General features: G+C 34.1%; 1 protein-coding gene and 2 long non-coding RNA genes across 4 annotated transcripts; 1 reads left to right on the forward strand and 2 right to left on the reverse strand.

The window, feature by feature from the left end:
* Window positions 1-434: 434 nt before the first annotated feature.
* Window positions 435-3,327, reverse strand: LOC112536438. The gene is made up of 2 exons (XR_003080460.2): window positions 3,266-3,327; window positions 435-686 (listed from the first exon to the last, which is right to left on the reverse strand). It is a non-coding gene; the product is annotated as an uncharacterized LOC112536438 (long non-coding RNA).
* Window positions 3,328-6,629: 3,302 nt separating this feature from the next.
* On the forward strand, window positions 6,630-9,297 carry LOC107262081. Of its 2 annotated transcripts, XR_001535985.3 has the most exons (3): window positions 6,647-7,308; window positions 7,528-7,765; window positions 8,434-9,297. It is a non-coding gene; the product is annotated as an uncharacterized LOC107262081 (long non-coding RNA). The 2 variants fall into 2 exon arrangements; XR_007216508.1 differs by lacking the exon at window positions 7,528-7,765 and having other exon boundaries at window positions 6,630-7,308.
* A 2,596-nt stretch (window positions 9,298-11,893) lies between these two features.
* Window positions 11,894-19,723, reverse strand: LOC8260105 (chorismate synthase, chloroplastic). Its single transcript, XM_048375947.1, has 13 exons — window positions 19,458-19,723; window positions 18,235-18,385; window positions 17,969-18,045; window positions 17,792-17,850; window positions 16,757-16,840; window positions 16,564-16,656; window positions 15,615-15,695; window positions 14,454-14,585; window positions 14,106-14,208; window positions 13,850-13,944; window positions 13,673-13,738; window positions 12,570-12,654; window positions 11,894-12,334 (listed from the first exon to the last, which is right to left on the reverse strand). The coding sequence occupies exons 1-13, from the start codon at window positions 19,588-19,590 to the stop codon at window positions 12,186-12,188; spliced, it is 1,308 nt and encodes a 435-aa protein (XP_048231904.1). The 5' UTR covers window positions 19,591-19,723; the 3' UTR covers window positions 11,894-12,185.

Consider the following 19,723-nt stretch of genomic DNA (forward strand, 5'->3'; position numbering starts at 1 on the left):
ACGGGCTATCTCCTATAAATGCAGTATAATATTTTTACACACTAAACACTACAGCATGTAAGGTCCACCTAAGTCTAGCCCTTTTTTATTTAAGCCTAACCCAATACTTAAAATTATTAACCTAATTTACTTGTCAATTATGTACAAGGTCCACCTAGTCTAGCCTAATTACAAGTTATATTTTAATAACCAAGTTTGTTAAGCCTAATTAACTACTTTTTATGGAGATGCCCAATTTAGTAACCCTAAATCTAATATGGTCCAATTTGAACCTAACTAAGCATGACAAAGCCCATTAAGTCTATATAGATTTTAGATTAAAGCTCAATTACCATCTTAATTAAGTTAATAGATTATATAATTCTCATGCTAGGTCCAATTTTAAGGCTTAAGTCTATCTGACCAGTTTTAATTCAGCAATCACACAACATATATTTGGCATCCATCACAGATTAAAGTAAAAATAAAGGATATGAAGTAAATATAGCTATTACACCAGCCTACAACTAAAAATTGTAAAGAAAAATCCTAAAAAACTAAGTTACATTACATAAAATCACTAAAAATACATCAAGAACTCATAAATCAGCCTAATATCATGCATATCTGATTAGCTCTGGATAAGAGCCAATCGACTTTAGGGGACTTCGGGTGGTCTTCTTGCAGTCTTCCTCAATTTTCCATGTCTAGAGCCAATTTTCACATAGACAGAAGAAAAAATTCGATTAGAACATGTAAAATTAATATAAAAAATAAAATATAACATGAAAACCATAAAAGGCATATAAATCCTAAAACTAAACTGATAGTAATCGAATATGGATCTCTAAAGCATAATCCAGTTTTTAATTATACAAGCTTAAAATTTAATGGGAATATAAATCACTTATTTTTACTAATCACATTCAAGATTCTATAAAATTATATTTAGATTCAAAACCCTATGTATTCTTGATATTAGATTTAAAATCCAATAAAACCAACAGATTCATATTATCATATTCAATGCCCAACAGGTTCATATTGTTAGATTTAAAATCCAAGGACATAAAAATTATCCGTTTTAAAATCCAAGAAACATGCATATCATAAAGACATGTAAATCATGCAAAAAATTCTAATTATAACACATATAACATTAAAAGAAATAACAATCATAAAAAGAAACTACAAAACCCTAACATGTTTTTAACAAAGAAAACAAGAAAAAAATCATAAAAAGAATTAGAAGAGAAAGGAAAGATGATTATATGGATACTTTGAAATCCTTAGGTTGTCACCGTATTATGCAGATCCTTGAGTCTTATGAGTAGTGAAGGAAGTTGATCCAAAGATGGGTAGGAATCTAGAGTGTTTAATGAGTTTTGTTTTTGTTCTAAAAATTACAATACATATGCTAAAATCTTACCGATCGTTCTGTACTCAACTGCCCCCCTTAAGCTTAGGATTCCTTTTCTATTTAGGAGAAGCTTTAAGGAAAACCCTAGAGACTTAGATATACATTCTAATTTATTTGATAAATATCCATAATTAAAAAAACTTATTTTTTGGACTTATCCAAATGTTTAATGATAATTATCCATAAATATTGAATAAATTATGAAAACCATTAAAAATTAGAATAATTATGAATACAACATTCTAGAAGATATATTTTATTTATTTTGGCATTCTAAAGTAAAAAAAAAAAAGATGTGAAAACCTTATTTTTGGGCCAACCAGTGCTGCGGAGAGCTAATCAGTATTGCACAGAGCCGATCCAACTCTATGTTAAGTCGATCGATTCTGTATAGCCAATTCGGCTGTACATAGAGCTGATTGGCTTAGGGGATAAATAGTTTCAAATTTTTTCACAGTTAAGTCTGTAAACTTATAAAAACTGTTGTTTCACTCTTCAAACTTAATATTTTCACTAATTTGGTCCAAATTGATTCTTTTGGTTCAATTATTCTAAACCTTAACTTGGATTCACTAGTCCTCAATCTCCCCAGATTCGAGAACGATAGTAACTTTCATCATAGGATTTTTCGTAATTCTCTTGATATCTAAATCCAAAAAATAAGTGCTGATAAGGAGAACTAGTCCGGACTAAGGGAAAATCAATGAGGAGGTCTACTTCTCTTGGAATTCTTCTGATGTTCTTAATAGTGCCCACGGAGTCTAGGATAGTGCCTTCAAAGATAACTTCATTTCAGCAGCACCAAATACACTAACAAGTGGTGGCAATTATCCCCAGTATTCTCCCATTCTTAACAAGTTTGAAATTGGCCACTATATTGTTCCACCAGTCCTTGAGAGATGTAAACTATAAGAATTAAGAAAGTACTCACAAGGAATACCAAGCTAGGTACAACGAGCATGGTGGCAAAAGATAAGGGTGCGCTCGATTGTTTCCTCTTTAGCACTGCATAGAGGGCAGATTGCATCAAAAACCATTCTTGTTTTGGCTCTAGGAATTGAATGGGGAGGGATTCAACAAGAGCTCACTAAATAAAATTGTTGATTCCTTTATAGGACTTTGAGCTTCCAAATGCTGGTCCATTTTGTTAGAGCTATGAAGGAAGATGAACTTGGGCTGCTGCTCACTTCAACTCTAGAAAAGGACTTAATAAAGCCATAGCTAGACTTCACAGAGTACTTCCTAGATTTTTCATGGTGCTAAATGTACTAGTCCTCTAGGGCCTCATTACAAATAGGGATTGACAAAATAGCTTTAATTTCTTGCTAGAAGAATAGACCTTTCAGTTTAGAATTAGGCTTCTTTAAATCGACCACATAAAGACAATTGTTGGTAGGCACCGGCAAAGAGGTTAAATGAAAATCCGGTATATCAAGGATCCAAAGGTCGTCCCAAATGAATCTATGCTCTCCATTCCTTATGTTATACCTGCAATTAGCAAGAATCACATCTCTACCACTTAACAAACTTTGTCACATCCAAGAGGACCTACTCCTCGGGCTAGGGGAAAGCAGAGAGGAACTTGGAGCATAAACTACGTTGTAATTTAACCCAAGTACTCTCGAGGGAGTTGATTGTGTAACACCCCAACTCAAACTTCCCATTGAATAGCAATATATATATATATATATATATATATATATATATATAACTTTATAAACATAATTTACTACTTAGTTACAATATACATTCATACAATTTAAGTGGCATGACATACTTAATATATATAAGAAATATTTATACAGTACTTTAATTCACACAAGTTCCCAAAATGCCCCAATGCTTTAGATAACTCCTCTGGCCCACCTGATAATATTGACTGATGCAAAGAGAGCAATGCACAGCTAAGGCTATCTACAACTGCACTAACCTGAAAAAAAATTTGCTAAGGAATGAGCTAGCGACTCAATAAGCATTTAATTTACTAAACTATAGTATATTAGGCTAGAATTATCAAATCTTTATCAATACATAAAATTATACCAACACTTAACTAACAATCACAAAATCAACCATTTCAGTTATTCTCATAAACATATAATTTCATCTCACGTAATGCAAATAATCTCAAACTCAACCAAGTCAAATAATTCAATTCCACATTATTTCTATCAAATTAGGATCAGATGACTCATCCTTACATTTCCTCACATTTTTAAATTTCAGTAACCACTTGACAAGACTATCCGCCCGGCTCAGTCTTGCCATCTCACATACTCGGGTAGCTATCCGCCCGGCTCAGCTTTTCCGATCACACAATATCCATACAAAAGTCATCAATCCTTAATCACAATCATTTCACTTCACAACACATCACAATTAATTCACTTCACAACACATCACAATCAATTCACTTTATAACAAGCCAAAAACATAACTAATATCAACTCAGTCAACCAAGAAATTATCAAGTAATCAAACAGCAGTCCCTACTCAATATACACAAAGTTTAGTCTATTAAATACTTACCAAAAGTTATAGAATAACAAAGTAATCCTATTCTTTTTCTCTTACCACTTCCTTGCCTTTGGATGAACCTATTCACATATTCAATACAAATACAATTCAATCACAAGGCATAAATATATATATATATATATATATTTATTATCAATAAAATATCACATTTCAACAAAATAACATATATTCTAGATATTAATATGATGCATGAGATGAATGACAACAAATCAACATATTTGTTGATGAAGGCAGCTTGTAGGTACTGATTTAGAAATTACACCAAAACTTATGTACAATTAATAAAAATCTCATATTTTTCAGAATTACACTTCCATTTTTATAGAAACCATAGCAGAAAGAATCACTTCAAAATCATTGGTATAGAAATAGTTATGGCATTTTCTATACAGCTGCTCAAATTTTCATTTAAACAGAACAACAAAAAGTTTCCTATTAAATGACCAATCAAACGAATGAATTTTCTGATGAAACTCTCCAGATATAAATTTAACATTCTAAAGTTTCTATAGACACTAATTTTACTCAATTTGGACTTCTCTAGCTCAATTTGTGAAACACACAATTAGCAACAAATTTCTGAATCCTAAGCCCGATTTCTGCTTAAAATAGTTTCGGGCAGGCCATATTAAGTTCAACATATCTCACGTTATACTCAACCAAAAATTATGAAATTTTGCAGAAATATACTAGATATATAAATGAACAACTTTCATGTTTAACTCTCTGCTTGGTTCAGCCTCTAAATGCCTCAAAATATCAGCACAAAAACCAGGTCACCTGCTGAACCAAAAACAGAGCAGCAGCAAAATCGAACCTCATAAGTTCCTACTCACTCAACAATCTGCAAAACCATTTTACAGAGATATTCTTGAGACATATACCTACAACTTTCATGTTTGAAAATTTTCGAGATAAAGCCTCTAAGGTCACGAAATCATAAGTGAAAAATCTGCTCAGAAATTTCAGCTTCAAGATCACAAGTAAAAGCATGTTTACTCTTGATTAAACAATTCCAAAACACATAATCATCAACAATTTCATATCATCAATCCTAATTTACAGCAAAATCAAGAAATTAAAATTACTCACCTTTGTTTTCCTTGATTAAGAAAGCCCAAATCTTTCAAGCTTAAAAGAAGAATTTGATTTTCACTTACTAAAAGTTTTGTAGAGTTTGATTTGGAACATCAAAGTTGAAGAAGGAAAGGAGAAAAATGAGAGAGACAAAGAAGAAAAGGAAATTGGAAAGCATACGTAGATAAGAACAAATGAAAGAGGTGGTATATTGGTGTAGAAATAGGCAAATTATAATTTAATCCTCTTTCTTTCTAACTTTCCAATTTAGTCCAAAATCATTACTTTTCAATTAAATCAATATGTAACTAAATAATTTATTTATCTACCACATAATATAATAAAATAGATCATATATAATCATGATGCAAATGACATGTTTAATGACATGCTAATGAATATTAATTATTAAAAAAAAATAATAAATAAATAAATTTGGTTGTGACAGATTGTCCTTCAACATTACTTTGCTAACATAGCAGACTTAAAATCAAGCATCTCTCTCTAAATCCTATATCACCCATTTTTTTCAAATTAGTAAGAGTTGCCTAGCTACACCAATGGGTTTTATGATCCAAGCCCTTATGCCCCCACTAGAATTTTGAAATGGTGATATTAAGGGACTTGCAAAAAGATTTTGAGAACCTTACCAGAGCCATTACATATGTATGAATAGCTAATAACACTGCTTTTTTTAGCGCCTCATAACCAGCTTGGGTTAACAAGTGCTGCTTCTAAGCTGATGTCTTCTTAACAAATTTTTCCTTAATAAATTGAAGAGCTTTGTCCTTGGAGCCGCCCCAAAAGGTGGGGAAGCCAAGCTATCCGTCACTATCGTGCATCTCCTTAAAGCCCAATGTAATACTCGGAATTTTTCTTTAATAATAATAATATTAATAATAATTAATAAATAAGTTTTTTATTTAAAATTAATTTTACTTTATTTATATTTGGTTTAAATTGGAATAATTTAAATGGAAAATTTAACGTCAGACAAATAAAGGAGTTATTTTCTAGATCCAATTAGTTTGATTTTTAATAAATTAATTAAGTAAATTCTTTGAGAAATAAATTATAATTTTTGGTTATTTCAGATTTTTCCCCCAAATGAATATATATATATATATATATATAAACTAAATTCTATATTTGAAAGTTATGGAAGAATTTAGGATATTTTATAAAAGAATTATTAGGGAAAATGGACATTTTAATTAGCTAATGGTGTTAAATTTTAATTAAAAAATATTTAGCAAATTGATTAATTAAATTAATTGTGTGTTAGGACTAAATTGGACCTTTATTTTGGAATAAGGATTAAAAGTATAATTTTATTAATATATGGGATTTTAATGAAAATTTGTATGTTTGGTATTTTTATAATTAAATATATCGACAAGGGCTTTTTGGTAATTTTATATTCAAAAGCAAGGATAAATAGGTAATTATATATTTTTAATAATTCTAATTTGGCCCAAATTAAATAGTTAGAGGCTTAATTGAAAAGCTAAAGAAAATTTTTAGGGTTAACTGGGAATTTTGCAGGACGAAATCGTTAGTAATTAAAAAGTTGAGGAAATAAATGGTAAGGAAGAAAAGTTCAGGGACCAAAAGTCGATATGGAAGGAAAAGGAAAGAAAAGAAAGAAGAAGAAGAAGAAGAAGAAGGGAGGAGGAAGAAGAGGAGAGGGGGGACGTCGGCTTCCATGGGGGACGGGCGCTAGAGGCCCCGCCGAGGGTGGCATCGACGTCGGAAGGTGCGGCCGTCAACAGCGAGCACGCTAGGGGCGGCGACGGCGGCGAATGGCGACGACAGGCAGCGTAGAATGGCTAGTAATGGCAGCCGGTTTCTTGCCGCCATTCATGGCGTTTCCGGCATCCATTGCTGGTGATTTTGGACTCAAAATGATTAGCAGCTTCGAGGCTTTCTTTTCCGACCATCGCCACCCTTTGAGGCTGCCGGAATTGCAAGATCCGGCGAAGTGAAAAGTTAGGGGCAGCCGGCATTTTCTAGCTTTTCCTATGAGCTCCGGCGAGCTTTGGTTGATCTGAGGGCATATCCGGACTCTCCTCAGCTCAAGCTTTTCGATGGTACCGGTTTTGTGGCGATCGGACTCCGTTTGAAAATCGACGGTCGAGATCGTCTGAAAATCTCTCCAGATGATCAAGGTTCGGATCGGAAGATCGGAAGCGGGGATCGTCATCAGTGTGTCGTTTCGAGTAAGTTGGTGCGTTCGGATTGTCGATCGGACTCCAGCGGCTGGAGGCGAGTCGATCGAGCGGTCAAGCGTCTCGGTAATTCTCTGGCCCGTTGATTTTAGAATTTCTTGGTAAATTATATGTTATTGAATTGTGTTGAGCATTAGAAATATTGTTAGTTAAAATAATTGTTTGTCGGACTGTCTGCCTTTAGTCGTGAATTGTGATTGTGGTGGAGTCGGGAAAAATAATGAAGTCTTGGGGACTCGACTCCCGTTAAATAAAATTTTGAATATTTGAAGTGTTTTATGGCAGGTCCTGGACCCGTTTTACGAGGGGTAAATGTCCATATTTTAGGGGAGGTTCTGCCGAATTTTCGGTAAAATTTACCAGAGTCGAGATTTTTGGATAGTCAGTCCTAGGGATCTAAACCTAGGGTTAATTGTCAAATGATTCAACGTTATTGATCAATTGTTTTCCGTGAGTAGATAATCTGTCAGTTCGGCTCACTCAACCCGAAACATCAGAGCAGAGCTAGGAAGTCGTCAAAGCTGTGAGTTAAAGTCATGTCCGTTTACATGTGTTATGCTGAGATTTTACGAAATAATTTTGATTACGTGATTTAATATTTTAATAAGTTATTTTAATCACTATTTATATAAGTTTCATTTTCTGCATTATGTTTTTATTGTTTCGTATTGACTCGGGATGGGACGGCTATAGAACATACTATCGATGAGATGCACCGATATGAATCAGAGATAGAAAATAAAAGGATAAAGGTTTGTGAATTTTTAAAAGGTAAATTAAGAATCGCCCTAGTCAAGCATTGCTCTCTAGGCTGAGTAGAGTGAATGTGCCGAAGTAAAGGTCTTTGATCGAGCATTGCTCTCTGGGTGCCGGCTTATTTAGGAACCTAAGTGACCAGACTAGAGTTAAGGACCCTGGTTGAGCTTCGCTCTCTGGGCGCCAGTCTTATTGGAGTAAGAGAGCCGAAAGGCTAAGAGGGTTAGTGTTGAGTTTAGGGTTCTGCTGAGGTACTCCGTCCCGTAGTATGTGAAAGTTATTTTTATTTAAGCATAGCATGACACGTTTATTTCTTTTTACATGACTTAATATTTATTTCAATTAAATAAATGTGTTATTGAAGTAGTTGTAACTGTTTTTGGATATATAATTTTAACTCTCGAGACTGACAGTCTCAATTTTACTGTTTTTCAGATCTGTGATTGTTAGTTCTCCCGCGGCTCTTATCTAGTAACCCAACTCCCTCGTTGTCGGGTGATGTATTTGATTTGGTATGTTTCACTTGTAAAATTTTAGATTCTCCGCAGTAGAAGTAATAGACTTATCAGTTGTAATTTTATGTAGTTTCGCGTCTTGCCTAATTCTTCTGGCAGACCGAATTTAATGGTTAAGAAATTGTGACATCAGCGTTATTAGAGGAGATTTAATTAAGTTAGTGAGTGGTCAGGTTTACTATAGGATTCGGTGGCCTTACGCCTATCCATTCTCTAGTGCCGGTCACGGGCCCACAGATCGGGTCGTGACACCCAGACAGTTGATAATTTCATTCTTCAAATTGGGATTGATGTGGTTACTGAAAAAGGCATTAGATTTTCGGAGATTAAGACTTTGACCCGAGGCATTCCTAATATAGTCTCAGAATATCAAGAAAGTTTTTAGCTTCCTCAACCGAGGCAACCCCATACAAAATTGTCTCCTTAGCGAACAAAGAACTGGCAATGGGCAATACTTGTTCAACTCAATCCCTTTAATCTTATCATCATTCGCAAAGGCTTGGATTGTCTTGGAAAGAGCTTCAAAAACTAGAAGCAAAAGGTACGACGATAAAGGATAGCCTTGTCTTAAACCACGACCAAGATTGAAGCTCTATTTGGCATAAAAGTTGGTCTTAAACCACGACCAACTTCAAGGCGTTGATCAAATGTTGTAAATACAGGGGCATCTAACAATTTTATTCTAATGTAATTATGTACAACCATTGATGTCACATTAATATCTCTTTCTCCGAACTCCAAAATGTGCGCTCAATACAATTAATAAGGCACGTATCTCTTATCATGTAAGATCTTATGCGGAACTTCTTTAAATTGTGGATCAAACAGGTTTTATCAAATTTGTTGGCAAATAATTTCAATGCAGTTAATACTTGTCCAAATTTTCTACTAGCAGTTTCTCTAGAATGTTAGAAATCATTCTTGAACCTGCCTATTTGATGGCACCAATAGCAACTGTCCATAAGAACATACAAGCTTTCTCAATCACGGACATCCTCCTTGAAGACTTCAACCCATACTTTGATTCTAATTCATTGCATAATCCAAGTAATGTATCCTTATTCATTCTAAACATGTTCACACATCTATTTTCATGACCTTGCATTATCTCTGACAACCATCGTATCCCTGATTGATATGAATCCATGTATGGTTCCTTATATTAGATATCTATAATAATAAATGTAAATTCAACCACTGGAAGATACCACTAATGCCAAAACTTATCATCATCATCTTCTTTAGTTCTATCAACTTCATGCATCTGATCAGTCTCATCATCATCCATATCTATAATAACATAAGTAAATTATTAACAACAATTAATAACCAAATATAACATGAAGTATAAAAATCTTTATTCTAATAAATAAAAAGATAAAACAATATAAAAGTTGAAGTCTTAAACAAACAAATTAATGTTATGTGCATACACAGATTATTAAAAAGATTAACAAAGAAATATCAAAAAATTTATATTTATTATTATTATTGAAGTGATACTTTAGCCATTTTAGCTTTTTCATCAGAAATTTTTAGTCAGCTGTAAGTCTCTCTCTTTGACGTTTGCTCAAACAACTATGTAGCAAACATATAAAGATCATCATCATCATCATCATCAAAATCCATATCCTGAAAAGATTGCATATCAACCATAATATTGGTAATTCTGCAGCATTGCTTACCTTTTCAACAATTTATACTTAATTCTCAATTATCTTTTCGAGGGCATAATAGAATCTCCTGATAGCCTTCTTCCCTTATTAATTTTATTGTCCCTATTTATCTGCAGGACATATGTAAAAATGCTTTTTCTCTTTTCTTATTGAACTCCAGCCTTCATTGGTATTTGAACACATTTCATTTAAACTTTTCACAAAATCTTCGTTCTCATCAGATTCACTATCACCATCAACTGCATTATTTTCATTAGTCTCCCCGTCTTGAAGAAAAGTCACTGGAGGTGCCCAAACAAATTCTGTGTGGCAATGGTATCTCCAAACATGATATCTAGCTTAACACATAACTCTGGCTCAGTACTAGCTTTTTCAAAAAGATTTTATATAATGGGTTAGCCTACACAATTTTTATAAAGAAACAAATTTTTTATTACTAAATAAATATTATAGACTATATTGTATAATAAATCTATTAATACTAACTTTAATTTTTTTCATTTCACCAAGCATCAGAGGCATCAATTGTTTGTTTAGTTGTACTCCATCCTAATCCAGTTTCTTTTTCTTGCAATTCTTTCCAAAGCCTCCATTCCTTCTTAAGTGAATCCCATATAAAAATGGGTACCAAGTCTCATTTCCTTATAAATAGCTTGGATACAAATATCACAATATATATTTAACTGTATTTTTGTTCCATACTGCTTTTACTGTTTTTGACCCACTAACTTAACTATCTTGTATCTGAATGTTCTTTGCCATCTATAAATAATATATTAAATAAAATAAGTGTGGAAACCCAGAAAAAATAAAATCAAATATAGAATTAACACATGAAACCCAGAAAAAGAAAAACACTATGCAATTGCCACTGTAGTGGGAATATAGTAACTTAAAATACAATATAAAGTTATTAAAATACGATACAAAGTTATCAATCCTCGTCAAACCATTGACATGTGTAATATGATGTTCAAGGATTTCAAAGAAGCCAATGATGCAGGTGTCAAAGAGAAGCCTGTGAAGGTGTTGCGCAGTGGAGCTCCCTTCATCTAGGAGTCAACAAAATTAATTCGGGCTCTAATGTCAAAAAACGATGATGCAAATTATCTTGGTACTGTGATCTTGGATATTTTGGACAGTTCTCAAAAGGGTCTTCTAATTATGTTCCTAGAGCTGCTAACATGGAGGCACACACCATAGCAAAACATTCTCAGTTTAGTCATGAAATTGTGAATATTTGGACCGAGCCCATTTCTTTGTTTATGTTGTCCATTTTGGACGTGATTCCTCCTCCATAATAAAGTGTATCCTTTATCTAAATAATCATAACCCAAAATTTAAGAAATCCTAATATGAAGTCTCGATACCCGCTAAAATTCAATTTCCCAGAAAACAACGCAAATAATAATTAAAAAAAAAAAACAAAGATAATTTCAAAAGTGAGTTATAGATTTTCTATGATCAATTTACACGAGATAGTTTTGTAAGTTCAAAAGTTTTCAGGTGGACACTAAAAGTAATTTTATCAACAAACCGACATTGAGAGGAGGGGAACTTTCACCATTGATCAAGACAGAATATCTCACCATTGTTATGCATTGCATAATTCAGTTAACCCAAGCTACATTGAAGCCCATAATTCTTCGAGTTTAGTGAAATCTAAATTCTGATAATCATTCCTAAAAGGGTCTCATGTTGATATTAGGTTAAACAACATTTTACTGACTCTGATAAATTTTATTAGTAAATAATATTCGTTTATATTGCATCAAAAGGAAAACTATGAAAAAGTAAAACAAAATAACCCTATAATTTCAAAAATTACAACAAAGGACAAAAACCCAAATGGATAAACAGAAAGAATAACGGGCTTGCCTTGAATCTGTAATCCCATGATTATGGTAAGCGTCCGTAGTAAAATTGGCCACCATATTTAAGGTACACACTAATTGCAGAACACTCAGAAAATATGTTACAGTCAGTTTGCCACCTCTCAGATGGTCATGTTGACAGACTCGGCTCTTGGCAACTTCAAAGGTTCTTGTAGCTCCGGGTTGATGGGGAACATATAGCACTGTGCATATTGCGCCATCAACTGGTCCACCAGAACCAAGGCTACCATGGCTTCTACCATAGGCACCGCTGTATCATCACAACACAATATCTTAGATCAAAAGGTTCCTTTTTCAATTTTCACTGTTATTGCGTCAACGTTCCAAAGGACTTTTCAATCATTTAAATTGCAATGGGAGTGTGATGCGGTAGGTTTTCGTTTCTCCCTTCGCCCCCCACACACCCAGCACACAAGAGAGAAATAGACGACACTATCAGCACTGGAAAAAAGGTGATAAGAGACTCGGTTGATAATTGAACGTACCTCGTGGGACAACACAAGGATCATGGCGACCACGAGCAATTAGTTCGGTCTCTACCTTATCTCTAGTGACTGTATGTTGCTTCTTCTGCACAAACAAAAATTTTCGAACTTAATTTAACATTGACAAAAGCTGACCACAAATTATATTATAATTGTGCCAAAAAATATTAGGAGCTTCTCTTCAAAAACTAAATAAACATATAAAGTACTAGAAGCTGCTCAGCTGTTGTATAGCATGACACAAGGTATATAAACAAGATCCATGACTATCAATCTAGAAAGGGGGACTGTCAGGCTGTCAGCTAGAATTGAGGGAAAAGGAACAATAAATTTAAGAACCCAAAAAAAATTATGACTAACCCCTTCAGTTACTACAATGGAACCTCTCTATAATTATACTTTATTTAAGAAGATCCTCCGTGTAGTTATAAAAGATTTCGATCCCAACTTGGACTAGTTATAAGAATAAATTTCACATTGTAATAAGTTTTAATGTTTTTAGGTCCCATCTTAGGAAAACTTGCCTCCACATAGTAATAATTATATGTATGTTTCTCGAAATATGTATGGCATACTACATTGAAGATTTAAAATAAAATACTTATATTAAGTAGTTTGGTATAATAACATATTCTTTTAGAGTTATTACCGTATCTTTGAACATGCAGTACGTAATAGCTCCCAGACATAGACACCTTATTGAAGTCAATAATTTCGAAACTATATCCATCTCTTTTTTTAAAGTATATACTTGGTTTTGCTGTGTTCTATTAATTAACTATATTAAAACAGTGCATATTTTACCTCTATGCTATTTGTAACAAGAATAATTAAGTCAAAATAAAAATTTTAGTTATAATAACCTTCTCAAAGTAATAAATTAGTTTGGTCCTAAGAGTACGACTATGGAGAGGTTTTACTTATATATAGCAGAACACAGTACACCACAACATAGTAACAGAAAAAGATATCTGCATGAAATATGCAGTGAAGCAAATTCCTTTGAATGCATATGCATTCATGTGTTCAAGTTTGCAAGTGTATTCAAAGAGAGAAAGGTATAGGGAGGGAACAAAGAAGAAAAACAAAAGAAGAAGACTTACTCCTATTGTAGATGTTGGCTTGAAAGCTATTCTCATATATATAGTTTCACCATTGGATATCCCGCCCTGCTCAACAATATAAGAAATCTTCAATAAACCACAAAGCTAGCTAAGGACATCATGCTGATTACCCCTAGCTGAGAAAACAAACAAAAGATCCAGGAGGAAACCACACACCTGTATTCCACCAGAACGATTTGTTCGAGTCCTGATTTTTCCATGTTCTTCCATGTAAAATTCATCATTATGTTCACTGCCAGTCAGAAAAGTGCCTGCAAGGAATTTTATCAACTCAAGCTAAGATCAAGATTGTTCAATTCAGTTATAAGAAACATGATGCAGATGATAGCATTTTGAACTATCATCTTTTGGTTACCAAACTCAAAAACACTTGGAAGGAAAGAGGCATTTCAGAGCATCCCAAGTTCTTAACCTGCAAACCCACTGCCAAATTCAAAGCCCTTTGTTGCAGGTAGTGACATAACAGCTTTAGCCAACTCAGCTTCAAGTTTGTCGAAAACTGGTGAACCAAGCCCCTGCCATACAGTTGCATAATTTAATCTTGAGTGCTACTTGCGAAAAGTCTTAAAGAACAAGACACTTTTTTAAGTCTGAAAGTCAAGAAACTGCCTCATAATACATCAACATTGGCAAACAGGCTCATTTACCCGCTAACAAAAATTGACATTAGTAACATACAACCCAAGAACAAACAATATATGAAATCACAGAAGCAGATGCAAACACACATGATAGAGGCAGACAGAGAGTTAAAACTTACACGTGGGACATTCCTCACAATGCATGTGACAACACCACCAACAGAATCTCCTCTTACACGAATTTTGTCAATGGCTGCAATCATCTTCTCTGCATATTCTGGATCTGGACACCTGACGATATTGCTCTCAATCTGTTAAGGTTTTCATGCATGGATAGTCAGAAAAATGGCTACTTATGAGAGGAGAGCAACTCAAATTTTTTTTTTTTTAAATTCAGTTAGTTGAGACAAAACTTATTCCACTTTTTCTCAGAAACCAATCTGAAATTAGTGTGATAGAAAATAGTCCTAAATTGATGGAAAATTGAAGACTACAACAGCAAACAAAATACTGCCAGAGAACTAGATGACATGGTTCACATCTAAGATCAACTAGTGTCAAAACAATATGATAACAGATGTATAAAAAGGTTTTCTGTGAGGAAGACTGCATATCTAATGTGTAAAGATTATTAAAAAAATCTTTTACATCAGAAATATAAAGAAGAAAAGAGGACCAACATTGCAGGCCATCAAGCTGCAACCAAATAAAAGGCATTCTGATGAGAAATGCTGGCAGCCACCTGGGGCAGCATCGCATCTGTTAGCATGTGTAGTAGGCTTAGGCGTCTGTAAAAATACAGACACATACACATACATTCCTAAAGCCCACAAACAATGAACAGTAATATGCCTTCTCAACAGGTCACCAATTAAGTTAGCAAGTCTTCATTTGAAACCAAAGGCAGGTCCTTAGTGACTTTTCAGTCAATATTATCATTCCACTGATATCCTCTTCAGGTACGCTACTTAGACCATGCTTTTTCAGAATACTTCAGCCACCCAGCTATTGAAAGCACATATCAGAAAGAATCTCTCGATAGACTTTACTTTCTACATATCCAAATCCTTGTCAGCCTAATTTTGTAATGTCAGTAGGAAAGCCTAAAATAAAATTCAGGGATATGGGATGCAAGATATCGACCAGGCTGCAAATTCAGGCTCTCAATAAGTAGAAAGGTCATCTAAAAGTGCTTTTCGTTATTTAAGGAATATAATTATGTGCGCTTGGTCTTTTAGACAAGTAAATCCTGAAAATAGGTGGAAAAACTAAAACTAAAAAGTGTTTCTTTGGGACGACCCACTAAGAAACTAAAACCAAAAGGCAACAGCATGTATTACCTGATCAAGTGTCAGAGTCTCATGATCAACCATATCCTCTGGAAGTACAACCTTGTGAACTTGAGAGACATAGGCAAGAACCTGAAGACAAGATAAAACATAGAAAATAAAATTCACATAACTTTGTAGACTTAGCAGCGGATGTCATATTTCTTTAGTTGAAAGTATCTTCCAATAAAATATACAAAACCATGACAAAGGACACCAATCTGACATGATCTATATACTTTTTCATCCAGTAGGTCGATATTTACAACCAGAAATAATGGAACTTTTCTACAGACATACGAAATATTGAAATCATTATTGTCACGTATAAACTCAATAAATCAAATTAATGATTGAGGATGGGTCTATTTTTCATTTCAACGAGTAATCGGGTGCATATACCAGTTTGAGCAATAATGCATCAGAAACTATCCATTTTATAACCAGCTTCCATACATATGCAATACTTCTTGCAAGCCACAGGACATATATTAATCTATAAATGTTTGTATAATTTCTGATCACACAAATGTTTATATATATATATATGAAGTAAACTAATTACAAAAGTAAAAGCTTTCAGAACTGAATTATTACGAGTAAACTATAATGATATCCAACAATTTGATTTAACTAATTATTGGCTGGCATGCTTTCATTTTACCTTATCACAAAGAAAGGCTGTCTCCTACAATGTTTTTGTTATATTATCTACATCCCTACCATCAAAAGAGTATTAAATGCAATATGCATCAAATCATCCAACTGCTAAAAGAACTAGTAACTCCATGCAATTTATTTAAAAAAATAAATAAAAATGACAATAAGCAAAACAAAGATGTAGAACTAAACATCACTAGTTAAAAAAGTCTATTCCTTTATGGTCCGCATTAATTGTCCATCCACCCAAAAAGAAATGAAAATGGCAGGACCGCCTCCTTAACATATATAAGTAACATACCTCAGTTCCTGAAAATTGCTTGAGAATTTTCTTTGCAATAGCTCCTGATGCAACCCTTCCAATGGTCTCTCTTGCTGAAGATCTTCCCCCACCCTTCATTTAAGATGAAAGTTAATTTATTCGCACTAGGTAAATGCACCACTACCCAATAATGCCAGTACTATTCCATTATTATGATGTTTAAAAACGTTACCTGCACTGATCTGACACCATACTTCATGTCATAAGTTGCATCAGCATGAGAAGGTCTATAAGCCACTGACATTTCGCTGTAATCCTGGAAACCAATGATGACAACTAAAACCTTCAAATCATACTAAAAATAGTAAAAGTAACATCAATTGCATACAATATAACCCAAATACAAGCATCCTTTTCTAAATATGTTAGATTAAGATCATATCATCCATACTCAAATGACTAAGTTAATCCCCAATGGACAATCCTATATTGAATTTACTATCTCAATTACAACTACACTTATTCATGGGCTCGAGTACCCGCCCAGCCCACTGAAAAAGTCCAAGCTTGAATATATGTTTTTCTTTTAGGCTCACCCGAGCTTGAACCCATAAACGTCTGATCATTTTTTGAGCAAGCTTGGGAATTTTATTTCTTTGGCGCTGACCTCACAACCCCGGTTTACATTTAAAAGAATATATATTTTTAGTTCCAGGGCAGGTTGGTCAAAATCTTAAACCTAAATAGTCAGGCTAGGCCAAGATCAGGCACAGGCTTCAAAAACTCAAGCCCAACCTGACAGTTGAAGATGTCTATTTAAGCTAAAGAATGAGAATGGATAACCTGTTCTTTCACTTAAAGGCATAAATTCACATCCTGAAATATAGCTATTACCATACATGAAATCAGCATTGTAATGCACAAAATTCCTAGAACACCACTATTTCAAGATGTGTGCCCGCTAGATTCTCAGAAAGAACAACATAGAACTGGATGACATAGTAAAGCAAATAATATGTAACCAAATTCATATAAGATGTCTGTGCAGACAATATATTCAAGTTTTCTCAGTTTGAAGGATTTGCAGGATCACTGACCTCCTAAAATGAGTTGGAGTCATATGGGTTAATCCCAATTGATCATTGCAACTTTCACTAGAAAACCATGGGAGGCTAAACCTAGTTACAACCCAAAATTTTCATATCCTGACTTAGATTTTCCATCTTTGAACCTAGTATCATATAAGCCTCAGATTCTAGAAACTTACATGTCCTCTCTGGTCAGTATTTGGTACAAACACATGGATTGGTGTTCCAGTAGTCATTCCTGCAGTTAATGTATGATGCATCAGTCCATTGATGGAACCATGAGCAGCCATATCTTAGCTAAATAAAATACAAAAAAATCAAAAGGACAAAGAGTAACAATGTTGAGAAGAACTTACCTTCAGAGACACCTGAATATATTTTGCATGTATCAGTCTCTTTTCTAGGAGTGGTAATTCGACTTTGGCCAGGCCTCCTACACAACTTAAATAGTTATTACTTGACAGAAAATGCAATAGAAAACAATAAAATTTGGCAACCATAGATAGGCACACAATGTGTATCTAATAATGTACTTATGACAACCAGAGTGATTACGTGACACAACGAACTTTCCTAATGCAAGGTGTAGGAGTTTTTACTTCTACACAAGCTCTCAAATTACCTTCTATCAAGATCCACTTGCATATCAGCTTCTGAAAGAGGGACCCGAGGAGGGCATCCATCAATTGTACAACCAACACCACCTCCATGAGACTCGCCAAAAGTTGTAACACGGAAGTGCGTGCCAAATGTACTCCCTGCCGCATGTATTTCTGTTTTGAAGTAGTGAACAAGTCAGAGGGCAAATCCTAAACTTTGTTAAATTCGGCAAACCAAAATTTATATGGTATATAAATTCTCAGAATAAATATTCTCTTTGGTTTCTATAGCACCAAAATCCATGCTTGAAATCTGTCATAAAAACTGGAGTCAGTTTTAACAACATATATGCCAAATGCACATCTCGACGTGCTTAATCTTGTATCCCAAGGTGGTGCAGGCATCCGTCTATACTACAAAAGATTATGCTCCTAGAGACATAAAAAGATGACATGCTTTTAAAGGAACATGGAAAACTATAATTCACAGTTAATACTACATTCGTTAAGATCTCAAGCTGTAGAAGAAATCATATAAAGAAAAGTTCCAAGTGGCTCAAGGAAAAAAAAAAAAGTCACCATCTTGCGTCCCTATCTCCCTCAGAAATGGATATATAGACAGACAATGCCCCTCTCTATTTAATGTTCATCTATTACACTATTTCTTGGAAACTAATGTCATTTGACTCATTTGTCTCTTGAAGTCAAAATTCTTTTTTGTTAATCAAGCTCTCTTAACATAGATTCTTCCTCTATCCAATCTAATTTTTCTTTAAAGGAATATCTCTCTTGACGTAATCAAGCTTTCCCTATTGTGAGAAGTTCAAATACATATTCTGTCTTGGTTGAAGCTATTACTGCAGCTAGATTTTGATTGTCATGTCTACACCGTATTCTGGGTGTATGTCAAACTTTCTATGATCATCAATTTCAAACGTTGTCCTAGACAATATGAATTATAACAATAATAATAAAAAAAGAATTTCAAAAGAAAGAAGAGCAACCCCCAAAATGCCATAGCAAAGATTTAAAACCGCATAATTACCCAAACAACTTATAACGGTCAACCCATTTCAAAAAAGTCAAACCTTTAGCATAAGGATTACCACTTTGAGTTCATATTGAACAAATGTAATAAAAAGGAGAACTTGGAAATGCATGAGAATATAAAATTATTGAATTAAGCAAACTTAATATATCCAAATCACTCTCCTTAATACGAACACCGTAAACCGTAAAGACTTACGAAGCTTTTTTGGAGCCCGAGGACTGAAGGAGATCCGAACGGTGGAGATAGAGAGCTTCCGGTTATCAGAGCCGTTGAGTCTGGAAGCACCCAGGAAAGGCTTGGAGACAAGAGAAGAAGAACAAGAGGCCATCGAAATTGAACAATTGACACCAAAAAGAAAAACTGATTTTATTGGGTTGGTGGTGAGATGGTGGGTTTTATTTGTTAATGGTGGGTACGTTTTATGGTTGGTAGTGGTGGTGGTGGCAGTAGCAGCGTTTAAA

Source organism: Ricinus communis, chromosome 6 (genome assembly GCF_019578655.1).
Source record: "Ricinus communis isolate WT05 ecotype wild-type chromosome 6, ASM1957865v1, whole genome shotgun sequence".
In the NCBI taxonomy this organism is placed as follows: domain Eukaryota; kingdom Viridiplantae; phylum Streptophyta; class Magnoliopsida; order Malpighiales; family Euphorbiaceae; genus Ricinus; species Ricinus communis.